The sequence below is a fragment of the Diachasma alloeum genome, unplaced genomic scaffold (assembly GCF_001412515.2).
Source record: "Diachasma alloeum isolate Michigan unplaced genomic scaffold, Dall2.0 Dall_scaffold_01002, whole genome shotgun sequence".
NCBI classification, from domain to species: Eukaryota; Metazoa; Arthropoda; class Insecta; order Hymenoptera; family Braconidae; genus Diachasma; species Diachasma alloeum.
Window position 1 is genome coordinate 81760 of NW_021681117.1, and position 21335 is coordinate 103094.

The 21335-nt window shown below is 43.7% G+C and overlaps 2 protein-coding genes across 2 annotated transcripts; both read right to left on the reverse strand.

Annotated features, from left to right (window-relative positions):
- Positions 1–36: 36 nt before the first annotated feature.
- On the reverse strand, positions 37–3303 carry LOC114841596. The gene is made up of 4 exons (XM_029126633.1): positions 2973–3303; positions 2563–2738; positions 2139–2481; positions 37–140 (listed from the first exon to the last, which is right to left on the reverse strand). Exons 1-4 carry the CDS (start codon positions 3301–3303, stop codon positions 37–39), a joined length of 954 nt encoding a protein of 317 aa, XP_028982466.1.
- Positions 3304–7896: 4593 nt separating this feature from the next.
- On the reverse strand, positions 7897–10193 carry LOC107045574. Its single transcript, XM_015267890.1, has 3 exons — positions 9465–10193; positions 8950–9419; positions 7897–8836 (listed from the first exon to the last, which is right to left on the reverse strand). Exons 1-3 carry the CDS (start codon positions 10191–10193, stop codon positions 7897–7899), a joined length of 2139 nt encoding a protein of 712 aa, XP_015123376.1.
- Between the last annotated feature and the right edge of the window lie 11142 nt (positions 10194–21335).

Consider the following 21335-nt stretch of genomic DNA (forward strand, 5'->3'; position numbering starts at 1 on the left):
GACAAATGCAATTCAAAACCACAAGTCCCGGTACTTCTAATTTTTTAATCTACTTGCAAAGGAATTCTTGTCACCCAGCATTACATTAGTATTATCAGAGGCCAAACCTTTGATATTTGCTATTGGAATTCCTTTATCGTCTAATGATTTTTTAAAAGAAATGTAAATTTTTTCAGCAGAACCGTCAGTTGCATTTAATTCAACTTTAAAGTCTAATTAAAGTCTAACCTTTAAAGTCTAATAATTTTGTTTTTACTTTCTTATCTACGGGTGAAACATAACATGCGAGAACACAAAGAATTTTCGTCTTCGAAATATCAGTCGTTTCATCTACTAGAATCGCAAATTCATTCTCTTTTAAAATTTCAAGAAGAGTGTCGTTAGCGACACGAACAAGAACATTTTTTATTACACTTGTGCACTTGGTACGCCCCAAAGACAAATCACTGGCGATTTTACTATCAGGAAATGCTCTCTTCAGAACCGGAGTTAAATCATCTATCGAACTAATCGCTACATTGTTTTCTGCAATGTAATTGGATAGAAGAATTTCCGCAGTCTTTACCGATTTGTCGTGTTCTGACATTATACTACCGGAACTAGTCTGAGCTCCGGGCTCATTGACAGTTTTGTGACACTGGATGATGTTTGGCTTGATGATATTTTCGCGATGTCTCTCAGAATTTGCATATCTCAGTACCTCTGTTTTTTCCGGTACTAATCGCTGTATTACATGCAGAACAAAAAGCACTAAATTTATCAACCTCAACGCTTTTGAGCCACCCTGGAGATTTATGGAACACGTTACATCTAGGGTATATCGTAGATGTTCCGTAGATGTGTGTAGATGTGAATTTTTGGACCTAAAAAGCATGAAAATGATCGAAATAAAGTGGAATAACGATTGGGAAGTTAATTATCAGAAGATTAGTGTCAGTTATCACTCATTAATTGAGTTTTTTTGATGAATTTGAAGAAATTACTGCTAGTGTACTTAATGCGACTAGAACATCGTGTGGGGGGGATTCCGCGAGATGGCAGCAGCGCCGAATTACCGAGTAGGTCGGTCAAGTCAGCAGCAGAGCAGCAGTCACAGGCTAGCCGCCTGCCGAATGAGTCGACAGTGGGATAGCATCGGCCGATTTTTTGAATTAATTTTTTAATGATCAATCAAAAAATTGATTTTTGATGTGTCATTCTCAGAGGACGCACGGGGGGGTCGAATCTTTGGTTCTTTGATGACGGTGCGAGGGGTGAGGGGAATTATTTTTCTGATCCTTAATCGCATTGTAGGAAGTCCTCAGGGGCGGGGGGTGGATTTTTTTTACCCTTCTGACCCTAAATCGAATTGCGAAGCATGCGAGGGGAGGGAGGTATTTTTCCTGATCCTTTTGACCCTCTATTACATTGTCGTAAGTCCAAGGGGGGGGTGGTTAATTTTCCCTGACCCTCTGACCTTCAATTGCATTGCGAGAAGTCTACGGGGGGGGGGCATTTTTTTGACCCTTCCCACCCTAAATCATATTGTGGGAAGTCCAAACATGGCGGGAAATTTTTTTTCCGACCCTTCTGACCCTAAATCGAATAGCAAAGAATCTGAGGGGGGGACTTCTTGTTCTGACCCTTCAGACCCCAAAGCGGATTGTGGAGTATCCAAGGGGTGAGGGGAATTTTTTTCTGATCCATCTGACCCTAAATCGGATAGTTAAGGGTGCGATGAGAAGGGAGAAAGAATTTTTTAACTTCCCAACCCGTAGGGAGGAAGCTATTGTAATGACCCCGAAAATCGAATGTGAATATTTCATCATATTTCCACGTTTCATGACCCCTGGAAAAATCCTATGACGTTTTTGGATGGGTGTGTTTTTTTTTATAGAGGTTTGGGAAAATCTTCACAAGATTCTGGTAAAGTGATGTTAAAAACCAGATCTGAGATTTTTACCCAGTAAAAACCCTGTTTTCCTCTTTTTACCTCTAATCGTCCGTTCCCATTTCCCTCGCGGCACCACCGTGAAGTATTACTTCGCGGGGGGGGGGGTTCTCAGCTGTTTGCTCTTCCACTATTTCCATTCAATGTACGTCCCCCTAACCTGCTAAGATATTGTGTGTGATTAGGAGGTTCCAAATACATTTCTCACCTATACTGCAACCTTGCTCTTGCGTTCCTTGTTTCTGAGCTCCTTTACGACTTCCGCCGCGAAGTTGTTCGTTGCGTCCCAGGCTGTCCTCAGCATCCTCAGATACCGTCCGATACGCACTCGCAACTCTGAGAGCACTCAGCCGATAAACAGGTGCAATTTTACGGCGAGCTTCTTGCAGCTGGAGTACGTCAGCCCAAATGGAAATACCATATGTAACCACTGATGTAACCACTGACGACAGCAGCGCTCGTCTTCGTTTTTTAGGACCTCCAATGTTGGGCATGAGGCGTGCTAGAGTGGATCTGACCCCAAATGTCTTGGTACCCACGTGCTCCGCTTGCTGCTTGAAGTTGAGTCGGGCATCGATCATCACCCCCAGGTATCGGATGAATGGCTGGGAGGTAATTTCACAAGACCCGACCTGCAGCGTGATAGTCTCAATTATCTTCCTGCTAGTGATCAGCACGGCTTCCGTCTTATGCTCCGCCAGGTTTAAACCTGCTGAGTCCATCCAGCGTCGAATTATCTCGAAGGCCTTGTCGAAGGTAAAATTTATCTCCTCAAGATATTTTCCGACGATGACTACAGCCACGTCATCTGCAAATGCAACGAGTTTAGTCTCTCACGGCAGTTCCAGCTTCAGTAGCCCGTCGTACATGATATTCCACAGTAGGGGACCTAGTACTGAGCCCTGCGGCACCCCTCCCGTAACTTTATACTGCTCGGGACTATACTCCGTGTCATACTTAAGGATCCTCCCGGAAAAATAGCTGTCGACCATCCTTCGTAAGTACCCTGGTGCGTTGAATTTCACAAGAGCATTCATAATACAGTCCCATCCGGCTGAGTTAAAGGCATTCTTTATGTCCAGCGTTGCTACTAAACAGTACTTCTTCTTCCCATTTAGCCATCTTTTCCCTGCGATCGCTTCGCTGGCAGTATCGACGACAAGGTTGATGGCTTCTAACGTAGATCGACCTTTCCTGAAACCATATTGATTTCCAGCTAGCAGCGGTTCGGCTGCTGCTTCTATTCGTTGATGGACTATACGCTCGAGAATCTTGCCAGCGGTATCAAGCATGCAGAGGCCATGATACAATGAGGGTTCGTCCGGTGGTTTCTTCCCTTTTGGAAGCAATACTAACCTCTGCTGCTTCCACATGGCAGGGAAGATGCCTTCCCTGAGGCACTCGTTGTAGACGTCCAGGAATAGTTCCGGCATCGCGTCGACAGCTAATTTCAGCACAACATTGGGGATTCCATCTAAGCCAGGGGCCTTGGTGTTTCCCACTCTATTGCACGCTTCCATCAATTCTTCTCTGGTGATTTGTGAAACCATCAGAACTTTCCATTGTTGGCTAGTACGATGGAGTTCTGATTGTTGCGGGATTTGTGTGTGTGTGTGTGTGTGTGTGTGTGTGTGTGTGCGTATGTGACCAATATTTTGGTCAACGATTTCTTTGAAATGAATAATTGGATTGAAATTTTTTTCACGCAATCGATGTGTTCTCATGTCACTTAGAACTGATTACATTTTGAACAACATCGTCTCAGCAGTTCTTCAGATTTTCCGATAAAACTAGTGAAAAAACGTCGAAAAATCACGTTTTTCACAAATTTCATTATTCCTCCTAGAAGAACGATGAGATTGACTTTCTGCCGTCATTGTCGATGCAGTTCGGTATGACTAAGGCTTAAGTCAAATTCCAGTGAAATCGTCTCAACGGTTTTGGAGTTATAGGAAAATTAATTTTTGGATTCGAATTTTTTCAATTTTGAATTGCCACTGGATGTCATAACCATACTTGAATTAAGTGGAATCATAGTCCCAAATTTATACCCAGATCAAGAAAAGGCTGCATCCATTGACCGGAATCCACATCTAATTATATACATTTTTAACATGTTTTAACTTTGAATGATGCAAGTCATTTGTCTATTTGAAGGTGTAGTTTGAATTCAAAATTCAGAGACGAGCTAAGAAGTTGGTCACGAACACCGAAAAGTTACCAAAAAACGCCGGTGAAACGGCATTACTAGTGCTCTTTATCAGATATACAGCTAGCTATAGATCAAAATTTCATAGAGAAAAAAAGTTTTGATTTTCAGGAACGTGTGAGTAATTTTCCGGAATCTCTCACCGATTTCCAGGAATTTATCTTCGATTATTGGGGATTCGTGATTTTAAAATTTAGTGAGTGCAACGTTTTGAAATTCAGTGAGTTTGCCACAATTTTTCGGTGTCAGTATCACTAAATTCCAGTGACATTGTCACTGATTTTCAGAGTTATCTCACTGATTTTAAGGCATATCTCTAATTTTCAGGTATCTATCACCAGATTTCAGTGAAAAAGTCGAGTATTACCAATAATTGGTGATAGACTCCTCAAAGTCAGTAACATCTCCCTGAAAATGAAAACTCGTTTTTTCTCTGTGTTGGATGGAGGGAACAATCAGGTAAAATTCATGATCTTCCAGAGTTCAAAGCGTCCACCAATTGTCAGGTTTCTATGGAATATTTATGTCAAATTATTCGAGGCATCAGAAATCATCAAGCAATGTGGTTTTCACCAGAAAGAATCATTCCTAACTCTCTAATTTGCTGAGAAAATGCCCCATGTTATTCACAAAGGCTATGTTTGCGGCAATTAATTTCCGTGTTATTTGACATCAAGCGGAATTAGCAAAGATAATGAAAAGATTCCTGAGACAATTCGGCAATTAACTGTTGAAAATTTTAGTTGTAGATGAAGATTCAATAAGTTCTCTCGAACATGTTCAACCTCTCCAATTTCAGTCCGTTCAATTACCGAACACTCAATTGCCCCCAACAACATGATACAGACCCCTGGAAAACTCCAGTGACTTATATCTACACCATTTCTGTGGACGTTAATTGCTCCATGGCCAAGAATTATAGCCGATAATACTGCCCACGACAATTTCGATTGCAGACCCCTTCCTTAGGACATGGACAAACTATTGTTTTATCGACGGATGAACTACCCTTCCTTCCTCGTAAAACTACACACTAAATTATAGCAACCTGACACGCTGAATAATTTAGGCCTCGTCAGGATTTCGGTTATTACTTGTGCTTCTGAATGCAAGCTTTGTGATAATCGATTTTCTAATTTTCTAATTTTCTAATTTTTTAATCATTTTAACAATCTTCTAATTTTTTCGNTAAATTATAGCAACCTGACACGCTGAATAATTTAGGCCTCGTCAGGATTTCGGTTATTACTTGTGCTTCTGAATGCAAGCTTTGTGATAATCGATTTTCTAATTTTCTAATTTTCTAATTTTTTAATCATTTTAACAATCTTCTAATTTTTTCGGGAAATGATGTAGAATGTCATGAAACTTGAAGATATGATGTTTTTAGAAAATGTGTGTATGTATGTGCCGATTTTTAAGAAGGAAAAACAAATTCTGTCACATAATTAACTTCCCGACCCGAAGGGTGGAAGTTATTGTAATGACCCCGAAAATCGGATTTGGAATTTCCATGATTTCTCCACATTTCTCGGCCTCTCGAATCATCCTGAAACGTTTTTGAAGACATGTCTGTATATATATATATTTTTTTTTTTTCGAGGTCTTGGGGCAAATATACCTAACCGCACGATAGTGGACAGTAACATGACGGTTACTGCCACCCTGTATGGGGCCCTCACCCACTAAACCACTTGACCCCGGAAATTCGTTGACCTTACTTTCCCTCGCGGCACCACCGTTAAGTATTACTTCGCGAGGGAGGTCTCACCTATTTGCTCTCCCTCATTTTCCACCTAATGTGACGTCCCCCTACCCTACTAAGATGTTGTGCGTGGGTAGGAGGTTCCAATAGGTTCTCCGTCTATCTGAGTTCCTTCATGACTTCTGCGCGAAGTTGCTCGTTGCGTCCCAAGCTGCCTGCGATGATAGCATAGCTTACACCAGGTTCTCAGGCAAGACTTCCCTTTCCAGGGCTGATTTCCAAGAACGCCGGCTCTCACTAAAACGGGGGCATTTGAAAAACACATGTTGCGAATCTTCGTCATCTCCTGTGCCGACAGGGCACTTCGGGGAGTCCTCATGTTTGAATTTATGAAGATAAGCCCGAAAGCACCCATGTACTGACAGCATTTGTGTGAGATAATAATTGACATCTCCATGATTGCAATTCTGCCAGATATCCACCCGTGGGATCAGGCGATAAGTCCATCTCTCGTTGGTAGATAAGTCCCAATTTAGTTGCCATCATTGCAGACTCTTACGCCTCTCTTCCGTGCTGAGTTTTATTGCGCTCAGTGCTTCCGATTTCCTTCGTCGATACAGAGATCTCCGTTCCTCGGCCAGAACTTCTATAGGAAGCATCCCGGCGATGACGCACACTGCGTCCTCGGATACCGTACGGTATGCACTCGCAACTCGCAGAGCACTCAGTCGGTGGACTGGTGCAACCTTCCGCCGTGATTCCTGTAACTGTAGTGCATCAACCCAAATGGCAATACCGTACGTGAGCACCGACGTGATCACCGACGACAGTAATGCTCGTCTCCTCTGCTTTGGACCACCTATATTCGGCATAAGCCGCGACAAGGTGGCTCTTACTCCAGAGGCCTTGGCAGCCACGTGCTCTGCTTGCTGTTTGAAATTCAGTCGAGCGTCGATCATCACTCCTAAATACCGAATGAACGACTGGGAAGTGAGTTCATAGTCCCCGACTTGCAGCGTTAAAGTCTCTACTTGTTTCCTGCTTGTGATCAACACGGCCTCCGTTTTGTGCTCCGCCAACTGCGTCCTACGGTGTCCATCCAGCGACGAATCACTCTGAAGGTCATGTCGAAAACAAGTTGAATATCCTCTAGATCTTTCCCCACAATGACTACGGCTACATCATCCACAAATGCTACGAGATTCACATCGCGTGGCAGAGTCAGTTTCAGGAGCCCATCGTACATGATGTTCCACAAGAGAGGACCCAACACTGAGCCCTGAGGCACCCCTCCAGTGACTCTGTACTCTTTGGGTCCACACTCCGTATCGTATTTGAGAACTCTTTCAGTGAAATAGCTGTCTGCGATCTTCCGCACGTATTCAGGTACGTTGAACTCTACTAGTGCCTTCATGATGTAGTCCCACCTGGCTGAGTTAAAGGCGTTCTTGATGTCCAATGTTGCCACTAGGCAGTACTTCTTTAAGCCCCCGAGCCATCTCGTCCCTGAGATCGCTTCCCTGACGGTGTTAACGACAAGGTTGATGGCATCGAGCGTGGATCGGCCTCTCCGAAAACTGTACTGGTTTTCGGCTAACAGCGGTTCGATAGCTGCTTCTATTCTCCTATGGACGATGCGTTCGAAGATCTTGCCTGCAGTGTCGAGCATACAGAGGGGACGGTATGATGACGGTTCGTCCAGTGGCTTTTTCCCCTTCGGCAGCAACACAAGCCTCTGCTGTTTCCACTTGTCAGGGAAGGCGCCCTCCTTGAGGCACTCGTTGTACGCCTCCAAGAACAGTTCCAGCTTCGCGTGGATGACTGATTTCAGCGTAGCATTGGGAACTCCATCCAGCCCAGGAGCCTTGGTGTTGCCCACTCTACTGCATGCCTTCATCAATTCTTCCTCGTTTATTAGAGGAACCATCACATCTTCTCTTCGATCAACAGCACGATGCAGCTCTGGCTGTTGCGGGAACAGCACCACCACAATTTTCTTTATGAGTTCCGGACACGTCGGCGATGGCATCGGCAGACTGTTAAGTCGCGTTATCACGACCTTGTATGGCCGGCCCTACGTGTCGCTTTCCACTTCTGCAAGGAGTCATTCCATGATTGCTTCTTGCTACACTTTATGGCTTTGTTTAGCTTTCGTCTTGCCTTCTTGTATCGCATCGCCAATTCCTCAATATTTGACTTCTTTCGGCCACGTTGGGACGATCTCCTCGCTGCGTTGCACTCCTTCCGCAAGACGGTGATGGTTGTGTTCCACCAGTAAACTGGTGGGCGCCGATTGCTGGCCTGTTTCTTGGGCATCGTAGCATCGCAGGCTTCAGTCACTCTCCTCATGATATCATCTGTCTTCTCTTTAGCGTTTCTGCCACTGATTGGACAGTCGTCGAAGGCAACCAGGCATGAGCTCGGATCAAATGTGCTCACTTTCCAGTCAATTGCATTGGTCTTCTTTGGCGCTGGTCCGATTCTCCTACCGGTGTATACTTCCCAGAGTATCGCGCGATGATCACTAGCAGTGTAGATGTCGGTTACCTTCCATGAGTAGTTTCCTTTTGCGAGGGCGCTGCTCACGTAGGTGAGATCCACAATTGAGCTCCTCTCTCCCCTCACGAACGTCGGTTCATTGCCACTGTTCAGCAATACCACATCCAGCGAGGACATTGCTTCCAGTACAGCTTGCCCCTTCGTGTTCGTCTCTTTACTTCCCCAGTCGACTGCCCAAGCATTGACGTCGCCGGCGATTGCCACGGGAAAGTGCTGCTTCGCGTCCTCGGTCAGTCTGTGCAGGAAGTCTGTGAACTCGCCAAACGTCAGGCTCGGTGGAGAGTACCAGCTATAAAAGTGGATTCCTTCCAGCTTAGTTACCACGAAACCAGTCTCCTCAGTATTCGCAACACTCTGGAATGGAAACTTGCCACAAGACCAGATAGCGGCCTTGCGACTTTTATCCGTCTCCCAGAGTTGGGTGTCCAGGTGTCTGTATGACTAAGAGATAATCACCAGATCTTTCTTCAGCTCCCGCACCGTCTGCATAAGCAGATCGTGTGCGGCCTCGCAATGATTGATGTTCAGCTGTAGTATCCGCATTACCGTTTGTTGTTCATCCTCTGGAGTGCTTCCCTGAAGATAGGGCATCTGCTGCTACCAGCGATATGAGCACAATTCTTCGTTCGGTCTTTCTCGGAGCACAAGGCACAACGAGCTTCTTTCTCACAGGCAGCAGCTTTGAGGCCAGCTTCTCCACACTTTGTACAGAGCTTTACTCGGTCCACTTCACTCTTGCACTTGATGGCGAGGTGTCCATAGTGCCAGCACTTGAAGCACTTGACCAGTCTATCCACCCTTCGGATCCGGCAGTTAACCCATCCTATGCGAATCTTACCTCGTTCGCCCAAGACATTCTTCGCGACTGTTGCCGCCGCCGTCACCGATGCCGTCTGGGTACCTCCAAAGGCATTCCGCAAGGACCTGACGACGTCCAGGGGAATTTGACAATCCACCGCAGCTGCGAGTTGCAGGGCCTTGAGCACCTCCTCCTTCGTGGTCAGCTCATCAAGGTCCTAGATCTCGAGGTCTTCTTGTGATCCTTTACTAAGGACATCAGCATCATCTCCTAGGAGTTCAGCTATCGCTTTACGTAAGCCCTCAGCTTGGTCCTCTTTGTCCTTTGCCACGATGATCGGCATATATCCAGTGGTCGTTCTGCGGATCTTGTCAACGCGATCACGAGCCTGCTCAGAAGGTATCTGTTGCTTCACTACTTTGAGCATCTCTGAGTACTGCTGCTTATCCTTTGGGCGAAAAATCAGTGCGTTTGGCCTCGCCGCTGATTTCCCCTGTTTTTTCTGCCTCTCCTTCTTTTTCGGCGGCTTCTCTGGCAGCCTCGGTTGCTGCCGCTCTTTTCTACTTTTGACCTGCTCCCAGTCCGAGGACTTTGCAGGTGGATTTTCCCTTTTGCTCCGGGCGTGAGCGGCCTCCCGCTCTTCCCTTTTCTTCTTCTTGAGGTCCCTGGTATCCGTCGGTGGTGACTCTCGCGACTTCCGTTTCGTCCTGGAAGCCTTGGTCGTATCAGAGAAAGCCGAACTCTCATCTTCAAGCTCAGAAGCCATCGTCGTGGCGGTGCCTTCAGAAAGCGTTCGCGTTCTCACTAAGAATAAGGGTACCGACGTCACTGGCAATGGCCTAGTCTGCCCTGTTTGCCCACCTAGCTGCCTGAGCCGTTTGGCAGAGGTGCTGATAGAGTTCACCATCTCTCGACAGTGAGCGTTGATGCTCCTCTTCTCCTTCATGTAGGTGATCAGGTCGGCTATGAGCTGTTCATGCCGATCCCACATCTTCTTTCATGTGATCTCGTCACTTGGCCCAGTTTTTTAAGCCACGTTGTTCTGCTTCTTATCTTCGTTTTGAGTGTTTAGTTTATTATCCATCATGTTCCCACGAGTACCTAGGGAAGTATAACAGTCCACTCCGAACAGAGCCCCGGCTGTTGGAGTAAGGCCACTGAATACACCTAGGGTGTGACCTGGTGCCCCAGGGACCACCGTTTGCGACGCCAACTACCCCTCGCGCCTTCCAGAAATCGGCACGATGAACACCTTGACATTGGGGGGAGGCTGTTGTAGGGAGCCCACCCTGCATGCCTCTTTCGGAGTTGGGCTTCTCTCCCAAGATGTCCTGAGAAGGACATACCTCGGTTTGAACTGCTTCTTGCTTTGGTTACATCCCTTAAGCCCCTCCACCGTCGACAAGGTCCTGCAGTTCGTAGGCGAGGTGACATGTCTGTATGTGTGTGTGTATGTGTGTGTGTGTATGTGTGTGTACGTACTGTGACGTATTTCTTACCTCTGCGGAAGATAATAGATACGCAGCCCTCAGCGACCCAAACGACAAACCAAAGGTTGGGTGCCAGAACGTATGAAACGTTCACCAAAATCGAAGACGAAATCAAACGAGCGATAAAACAAACAACGATGAGAGAGCGATCGCCGACAGCTCAGATCAACCGCGGAGGCGGCTGGGTTCCACTCTCCACTCTCCAAAATCCGCTCTCAATAAAAATTACCCGGAAATGACTGGGTTCCTTATTACTAATAAATGATAAGAAGATTCAGACTTTCGGGGAGAAATATTATTTAATCAATTTCTAGAAAATTCCAGTATCAAAATGTGAATCAGTTATCTAATTAATTAAACCCCGTTATTTTCGAATTATTTCTCTTTCCGTTATGCTCTAAATCACAATCAGAAAATCACAAAATTCATACACCGATCTAATGACTCGATATAAAATCAATTCCCTCAACGTCATCCGTCAATTAATAAAATGCTAGTCAAAGATAATGTAAAGAAAGTCAATAAATGGGAAAATCTATCAAGAAGTCAAAAAAAAATAAAGTAACTAACCGGGTTACTGCAAGGTCGAATGTCACGACAAAGGAATCGATAAAAAGAACAACGAAAACTGTTGCGAGAACAATAATTCAAAATTGTAGTCTGATTCTCAAAGGACGCGATTCAGATTACCACGAAAAATACTAATAACAATTACCAAAGCCGGTGAATCTGCCTAACGCAACGTCACGGCTACACGATACAAAAATACGGAAATCAAGCATCGACAAAGACGCTGTAATTCCAAATCACGTCGATAATTCCTACACTGTTCGGTAATGCCAAAATTCTAAATTAAATAAATAAAGTAATATACGAACAGCGATAATGCGAAAATTCCCTGAAGCTGAAACATTGCCCCGAGAATTCCACTTTGGATATCCGAATTTTTCCAAAGTGAATGCGAAACGAGAGTTGCTACTTACGACAAATGTTTGAAACACTGAATTTCAATCGGAAGAATCCGACATAAATATTTCAAAAAAACTCGTAACTTGATACAATAAGAGATTCACTGAATTTTTCCCGAAACCGTTATAATGCTCCGCTGAGCGAGAAACCAGATCTCGTCAAAATCCGAAAGCCAAAAATCTAATGGCGTCATTCGCCATGGACGAAAACCGTCTGTCCAAAAGAAAGCTAATTTTACGAGATCCCGCTCTCTATTACAATCAATAAATTAACGATTAATTAGATCCACCGCTCACCAGAACTGAAGAAGTCTCAGCAACAAATTCTCCGGAAAAAGTTGGGACTCCCAATAAATCGTCAAAGCAAGATGTCGGAGACAACGAGAATTCGGGCATCGGGACACAGTAATAATTTTGATAACTCACGAAAAACTTGCGAACTGTCAGTCTCGCCATCCAAACGAGAAGTAATCTCCTCGGCACGCTCGATGGCACATTTTCTCGATTGCCGAAAATCCAGCCCTCTCATTGGCTATTACTTTCACCGAAGAGACTTTTGATTGGAGAGTGATGACGACGTCAACTCTCTCTCTCTCCACCGTAATCCACACCGGACAACCACGTGATTTCCAATTTTCCCTCCAATTCCACAGGGATAAAATCAAGCGATAAAAATGTAGTTCTAACTACTGACAAACCGCATAATGATAAATAACCATTAATTTATGTTTCGGGTCCTTTAACAATGGACCGAAAATATTTTTTTCGCCTAGATTCATTCGGCGCTCGAGCTCTCCAATTCCGGCTCCAGTAGCTGGCGCCGCGACACGGCCAACCTGCGTACTCCTCAACCAGCGGGGATATTCAAACTCCAGATCCACCCCAGACTCTGCAGAACCGTTGCTCCGAGACCCAATTTCAGCATCTAAATTCTTGCATCTCATTCCAGTCCTCGTTTAGGCTCATCCAGATCCCCCGATGTGCTCCGATGAACGGTGGAGTGGAATGATTCAATACAAACCAAAAAGATACTCAATAAATAGTTGAACAAAAATCTAGATTTTGACTCTCGCTTCGCTTTCGCAGTGACTTCTCGTCTGGATGTTTAAATGAAACCGCAGAACGGTCGAAAGACAAAAATAACACGTTACAGTACGTATGTGACCAAAATTTTGTCCAACAATATCTTCTGAACAAATGAAGCGATTCGAATTTTTTTTTCAATCGATGCGTTTTGATGTAACTTAGAACTAATTAGATTATAAGATCGATCGCCTCAGCGGTTTGGCAGTTATTGGCATAAAACATGTGAAAAAATGACGATTTCTTGGAAATTCAATTATTTCATCCGGAGAAATGATGTCATTCTCTTTTTTTTTTATTTCAATCAATGCGTGTTCATGTAACTTAGGAGTGATCAGTGTGTGAAGGCGACCGTGTCAGTGGTTTATTAGTTATTCGCATGAAATATGTGTGAAAATGACAAAAATTCAAAGATTTTATGCCAAGAAATGATGTGATTATTATCTTTTTTTCAATCTATGAGTGTCAAAAAAAACTTCAAACCATGAGTATATGAGGACGATTGCCTCAGCAGTTTCTTAGTTATTTGCATAAAACATGTGAAGGAATGACAATCTCTTCAAAATTCATTGCATTCACCTAGAAAAATCATTTCATTCGCATTTTTTTTTCCTCCATGGTAAGTCGAATTCGTCCCCAACCACCAAGAATTGAAAATTCGATTTTTTTTTATCAAGAAATTAATAAAATTAAATTCCAACGATTTTTTTTTCGACATAAAATTTATTCACATAAAACTTGAAAAAAATGGCAAAAAGCCTTAATGTCCTAGAAATTCGACCATTTTACCTAAGGTAACGATGGGATTGGAATTAATTTTGTATAATCGATGCGTCTCCACATAACTTGGTTCTCATTGGATTTTGAGCAATATCGCCTCAGTGGTTGAGTTTTTTAAATAAAACTTTCGAATTCTGCAATTAAAAGAATTTTTTTTGGGGGGGAATTTTTTTGACCCTTCTGACCCTAAATCACATAGTTGAGGGTGCGATGGGAAGGGGGGAATTTTGGGTTCTTTGATGAGGATGCAAGAAGGAGGGGATTCTCTTCTGACCCTTCTGACTCTTAACCGCATTGCGAAAAGCCCAAGAGGGGGAGGGGGAATTTTTCATGACCCTTCGAACCCTAAATCAAATTGCCAAGGTCCGAGGGGGGTGGGCTTTTTTTCCGACTCTTCAGATCCCAAATCTGTTTGTGGCCAATCTGAGGGGCCAGGGGAATTTTTTTTGATCCTTCTGACCCTAAATTGGATAGTTGAGTGTATGGGGAGGGGGGATTTTTTTGACCATTCTGACCCTAAATCGGACTGTACAGGATCCAAGGGGTAAAAGAAATTTTTTTTCTGACCCTTCTGACCCTAAATTACATAGTTGAGAGTGCGACGGAGAGGGGGGAATTTTGGGTTCTTTGTTGAGGATGCTAGGGGGAGGGGATTTTTTCCTGTCCCTTCTGAGCCTTAACCGCATTGTGGGAAGCCCAAGAGGGGGAAAGGGAATTTTTCATGACCCTTCTAACCCTAAATCAAATTGCGAAAGTCCGAGGGAGGGCTTTTTTTCCGACCTTTCAGACCCCAAATCTGATTGTGGTGGATCCGAAAGGCGAGGGGNATCAGATAGATGATGGTGCGTGGGGGGGGGGGGTTGGTTCCTTTGTTTGGGATGCAAGGGGGAATGGATTTTTTTCTGCCCCTTCTGACCTGCAATCGGATTGTGAAGGGTACGAGGGGGGGCGGCAATTTTTCTTGACCCTTCTGACTCGAAATCGGATAGTTGAGGGTGCGATGGGAGATTTTTTTTAAACTTTCTGACGCATAATGGCATTGTGGGAAGTCCAAGGGTGGAGGGAATTTTTTTTCTGGCTCATCTGACCTTCAATCGGATAATGGAGGGTGCGATGGGAGGGGAGGAAGATTTTTTTTGACCCTTCTGACCCTTAATCGCATTGTGGGAAGTTCAAGGGGAGGGAAATTTTTTTTTAATCTTGTGACCCTAAATCGGATAGTTGAGGGTGCAATCGAGAGATTTTTTTTACACTTCTGACCCTTAATCGCATTGTGGTAAGTCCAAGGCGGGGGAAGGAATTTGTTTCCGACCCTTCAGACCTCAAATCGAATTGTGGCGGATCCGGTGGGCGAGGGGAATTTTTTTTCTGACCCTTCTGATCCCAAATCACATAGTTGAGGGTGCGATGTGTAGGGGGGAATTTTGGGTTCTTTGTTGAGGATGCAAGAGGGAGATTTTTTCTGACTCTTCTGACTCTTCATCGCATTATGAGAAGTCCAAGGGGAGGAGAGGAGGAATTTTTTTCTGACCCTTCTGACCCTAAATCGAATTTTTGTGCGCTCGACGGGGAGGGGAGTGATTTTTTTACCCATCTGACCCTAAATCGATTTGCGAAGAGTCCGAGGAGGGGGAGGGGGGGTTCTGACCCTTCAAACTCCACATCGGATTGTGAAAGATCCAAGGAGAATTTTTTTCTGATCCTTCTAACCCTAAATCGGGCGGGGAGGGGAATTTTGGGTTCTTCGTTGAGGATGCCAGGAGGAGAGAATTCTTCCTGACCCTTGTTACCGTTAATCGCACTGTGGGAAGTCCGGGGGGGGGGGAATTTTTCCCAACCCTTCTGACTCTCAATCACACTGAGGGATGTCCAAGGGGGGCGGAATTTTTTCTGACCCTTCTGACCCTAAATCGGATAGTTAAAGGTGCGATGGGCAGGAAGCGAGGAATTTTTTGACCCTTCTACCGCTTAATCGTATTGTGGTAAGTCCAAGGGGGGTGGGGAGTATTTTCCTTACATCGTGGGAAGTCCAAGGGGTGAGGGAAATCTTTTTCTGACCCTTCTGACCCTAAATCGAATTGTTCAGGGTGCGCGGGAGGGAATTTTTCCTGACCCTTCTGATCCTCAATCTGATTGTAGGAAGTCCAAGGGAGGTGGGGAATTTTTCCTGACCCTTCTGATCCCAAATCGGATAGTTGTGGGTGCGATGGTGAGGAAAGGGGGAATTTTGAGGTCCTTGATGTGGATGCAAGGGGGAGGAGATTTTTTTCTGACCCTTCGTACGCTTAATCGCATTGTGGGAAGTCCAAAGGGGGGGAGGGAATTTTTTGTGACCCTTCTGAGCTTAAATCTGATTGTGATGGCTGTGAAGAGAGGAGGGAGGGAATTTTTGGTTCTTCTATTTGAGGGTTACAGGGGGTGAATTTTTTCTATACGATTCTAACCCTAAATCGGACTGCTGATGGTACGATGGGAAGGGGGGGATGAATATTTCGGACACTGTAGAGTCTTCTGCCCCTAATAGGTTATTTTGGAAATTGGATGCTCGACCCCTTCAGAACGGGGATTTTTCAAAAATTGCTGACTCTTCTAACCGTGGTGGCCCTGATTCAGATTGTGAGAAAAAATGTAGGAGTCGAGATTGAGTTGAAAATTTTTTACCTAATGACTCATTTTGGAAATTAAGTCCGTGATTGCCGAGGAGGCGATGATTCCTACTTTGTCCATGTGTCTAAAATCACTGATTGTTTTGACTCAGATGCCCGATACAAACCGACGTTCTATCATTTGAAGTCCCATGATGAGCGACGGGGCTTGCTGAAGCCACATAAGGGCCCTAAAGTTCAAAAGAGATCTTTGATCAAGCGGAATGTCATGATGAGAGTTCAAATTTTAGCAAGAACGGAGGTTTCTACGATTTTCTTCACGTATTCTCCTTTCAGGAAAGAAAAAATTTACGTTTGTGGAGACATGTACCAACATTTACATTTACAGTAGTACTTTTCATAATATTCATACTATAGCATGTTCATTGAGAAGAATGAATACATTATTTTACAATCCAGTTATTCAGTAAATTTCAACTTGGGAAATGGCTTAAACATTGAAATTGAAGAAATTGGAATACAGAATTAGAAATGGTGTTTCGTAATTTGTAATAACTCTTCAATCCCATTTTTATTTTGAAGAATGAGGCCCGGTTGCACTAAGCCTTATTAATCAAATAAACCCTACGGTAAAATTTAGCTTCCGGATGAATTATATACTAACGATCATCATTTTTGAATATTTGACCGAACGAATATATTTTTATTTATTCTGTAGTTCCATTTGAGTTAAGTGGAGGTTACTGTGAGTTTTAAAAGTCGTGGGTTATTGGAGTTACACTTTTTAAACGTTGAAGATCGATTGAATAGATCTGAAAACGAGTAATTAGTGCAAAAAACATTCTTTTTATTGTTCGTTTGCCTAAGAATGCTTAAAATGCTAAAAACAGTCTAGGGCCTCCAATTCTTGAGCTACAAAATTTTTTTTTTCAAAATTTCCGGAAAAATGTGTGGGACAACAATTACGAGCTAGTTTTTTAGAATTCGACTCCTACACAGCTGATTTCGTTCTTTTTTCATATAAAAAAATTCACTATTTGTGCAAAAAAAAGGAAATGTAGCCATGTAAGAGGTGAATTTAAAAAAAATAGCTCGTAATGGTTATTTCAGATATTTTTCCGAAAATTTTGAAAAAAAATCATTCGTAGATCAAGAATTGGAGACCCTGGACTGTTTTGGGCATTTTAAGCGTTTTCGGGCAAACGAACAATAAACAAAATTTTTTTTGCACTAATTATTCGTTTTCAGATGTATATAATCGATCTTCAACGTATGAAAACTCTCACTCCAATAACCCACGACTTTTAAAACTCACAGCAGTCTTACCTTAACACTGATTTCACTCGAGGATAAATTATTATTTATTGTTCCTGGGATAAATTTGTGTTACTCTCCTGGGTAAAACAATCCATTGAACATTAAAATTTACATTTTTCCTCAACTGACATTTTTGTTACCTGAAGCTAGTGCAACCGGGCCTGAATTCATAATTTAACAATTCATTGATCCTCTCTAAAAGAAAAGAGTATAACATTTGTTGAGGTCAATCTATTCTGCCATGCATGACTTGGACAAATTTCATTTTATCTTGGAATAATTTTTATAGATATATCATATACATATATATTCTGTAACATGATAGAAATCATGTACTGTTCCTCGCCTGAACTGACCGCGGATTAAAAGTGTTGGGAGGGGGGGGGGTAATTAGGAAATTACCTCAGCGAGGAGTCACATCACCCCAGGCCACATTTTCATAAGTAGTTCTCGTATTGATTTTATTTTTGTTTATTTTATCGCTCCATTCTAACGCTGTTGCGCTCACCGCGGGTTACGCGTGAGCTTTGTGACGAGGGGAGTGGAGCGGAGCATCGGGGACGTTCGGGTGATCCTAGCGTCCGTGCGTTATCTACGCCATTGAATTCTTTGGTTAATAATTACCAAGATTTATTGAAGATTAAATCGAGTTCCGTTGGCTCTCTCCGCTAGACGGAATTTATGATTTGGCAATTATCACCGTTTTACAATTATACCGTTTTCTATGATTATTATTTAGGTTTAATATGTTGTTTTTATATCGAGTAGGGGAATTAACCCCTTTGATTTTTTTTGATAGAATACATTTATTTTACACAGTGATGAGTGTCTCATTTTTTTTGCAAGTTCCCATACGCCTCCGCGGTTTTCTGAGCTGGTCGTGGAACGCGCTTCGAAATCGTGACCTTGTCCTTTGCAGGTTAACAGGACTGACGCCCTTCTGCTATTTTTTTTGGTTCCTCTCGTTGATCACCGTCGGACTTTATTCGGGTGGAGAGGTTCTATTCAGGGCAACCAAAGTTCGTGAAGGACCACACATATGATGCCCGCATACGTAATTAGAAAAATACCTCACAACTTTTTGGTGCCCAACGTTGGGCCTTTGGGCCAATTAACGGGTGATATGAATTATAAAGTTTTCTATTTTATTAGTATTTTTTTTTACGGTGAATGGTTAGTACTTCGGAGAAATTGGTAATAAAATTCACGCATTGAATTTCATCGTTGTACTATTCGTGGGATATTCGAATTCGGGATTATAATTCCCTTGTTGTCATATTATAACACCTCGGTCCATCGGCATATATCGATCCGTTTTATTTCGCCTCGCATTCCGGGTTCGCTCACATCGCGCTCGAGGTGTCGGGCGGAGAACTTTAGCTCCGGTGAATGCGGGATATCTCGCGTCTCTCTCGCACAATATTCGTCGAGTCGCTCTCGCTTCACGCGTTCAGTGGGACCGTCGAGCGGTGGGGATTTATCGGTCGCTCACGGTCGACTGTTGAGTACTACTCTACTCTCGCAACTATCTGGTAGCCGCGCGAGGTCATTGATCTCTAGCACTATTCGCGTTGGAATAAGGGCTAGAGAGTGACTCTCAACATTCTTTTTGCAATTAATTAGGGATCAGAATTTTTTTTTCTTATAATTATTAGTTCAATTCGGAAAATTGTTACTATTAAAAATGAGTTTTTTGGGAACAACCGATTGATTCTTGGGACTGAGTGATTCGGATTGTTGATTTTTTTTTATTAGAAGTTCTGTTGGGGTAAGTGTGAATAATCGATTTTTGTTTGGTTTAGTGATTTGTCTTTCCTTATGATTATTCCCTTTCGAATTCTATAGTTTTTTTTCTGGTTGATTTCTTTGATTTTTTTTGTTGGGAAAAGAATCAGCTGTCTTTTTTTTTGGCAGTGGTATAGAAGGATTTTCCTTTTGGGAACGTCGATTAAGTCCGAATTGATGTTCTTTATGAATTAATTAATTCTTTGGGTAAATTAAACTATTACGAATTTCTTTTATTATGATTTATTGGGTTTTGGGGGCATCTTGCCATTAGGATGAGTTAGTCGGGGGGATACGCTAATCCATTCCAATTGGTGTCATATAAATTACTGAGTACGATGAATCTACGAACTAAAATTACGGAATATGCCCGTTCAATCGATCTCGCGCGTCTCCGAATTTTTCTGCCACGCGTAGGGGGCAGTCCAGTAGGATCTTATGATGTTTTAGTCGACAGGGCGTGCCGTGCATTATTTCGTATGAAGTATGTGGACGAACCATGGTCCCTATTCGATGATTATTTCGCGGGTTTGAGTGATGGAAATCAACCTCGACGGAATTGATTTTGAGAGTCCAAATTTTATGCAACCGGAGACCATGCGGGATGAAACGGTTCAGCAGCCCGTGCACAACTTGTCACAAGTCGACCCCGCAATTCTCCAACAGCGTATCGCGAGATCGTCGGTGCAGTCGACATCGATGACAACTACGGTCACGTCCACAACAGCGGATAATTTCCTCCACAATGTGTCGTCCCTGTTCGATACCGTTAGTCGCACTTCACGCACAGCGAAAATCTCGCAACACACGAGCTCACCTCAAAATATGAGTGGGCTTGGTGCAGGTAGTGGACCGCAAGTTTCGGTTCGCCGGGCTCAACATGGCCAACAACGGGCTTATTATCGCAGTCAATTTTTCCCGAGGTACCAACTGAAACCCCAGGTAGAAGCACTCCTAGGCCTCAAGCACAATCTACCCAAATGTCAGGGGGGGCTGCGGTCAACCAGGGGGATAATTTCGGGGGACCTCAGTATTATTAGGGACCCGGGGCGATTCCCCGTACCTGATACAACCACACTGGGAATGATCCGACGGTGACCACTAGTGCCTCAAACGCTAACTTTGAGGATACAATTTTGGACAAGATTGCCTCCCTCTTGGGGTCTGATTCACGCAATCAGGGGCATGGTCAACCTCGTGTTCATTTCACGGACTAGAATCCAGGATTATCCACGCCCGCAAATCCTACAATTTTTTAGGCAACTACGGTACCCCCAGGGTTTAACCCTAATGTATCTACTTCAATTTTAGGATTTTGGTACAATGGACAGTTTTATCCAAGTGCGGTTACCCCAGAGACGCGACTCGATTATCTCTCTCCTGGTCGTCAGGGCAGACGGTATAATGCCGCCATGTTTGATCGCGTTCTGGAATGGAAATTGAGTTTTTCGGGGTTACCCCATGAAAGTATCGACGAATTCATTCGTCAGTTGCGAGTGCATCAGGAGACGTGTGGTATTCCTGACGATGAGTTACTTCAAGTTTTGCCTACAATTCTCAAGGGGATCGCGTATAACTGGTAGGAAGATCGTCGGAAGCGTTTCAATACTTTCGCGGAATTGCGTGACGCTTTTCTCACACGTTTTTCGAGTCCAATCGACACACTTTGTCGCGCGATTGTCGACATTGTGAACAGAACGCAAGGGTCTCTTGAGCGTAGCGCGAATTATTTAGATGCAGTCCGCTTAATGTGGCGATTCTCTAATAATACTGATTTCTCAGAAGCTGATCGTCTCGATATCGCGTACAATCATTTGCGATCCGAGTACCACCCGATGATTCATCGCAATGAGTTCAGTACGTTTGATGAACACAAGAGTCTGGTATTAGTATTCACGAGCCGAATTATGAATAAGGCCGAACGTAAATACTCGGTTTCGGAAAAAGAGTGTCTTGCGGTCGTGTAGGCTGTCGACCATTTCAGACGTTATATCAAAGGTTACCATTTTACGGTAGTTACCGATCATAGCGCGTTACGATGGCTTCACAATTTGAAAGACCCGGCCGGCCGGTTAGGAAGGTGGGCACTCAGTTTACAGGAGTA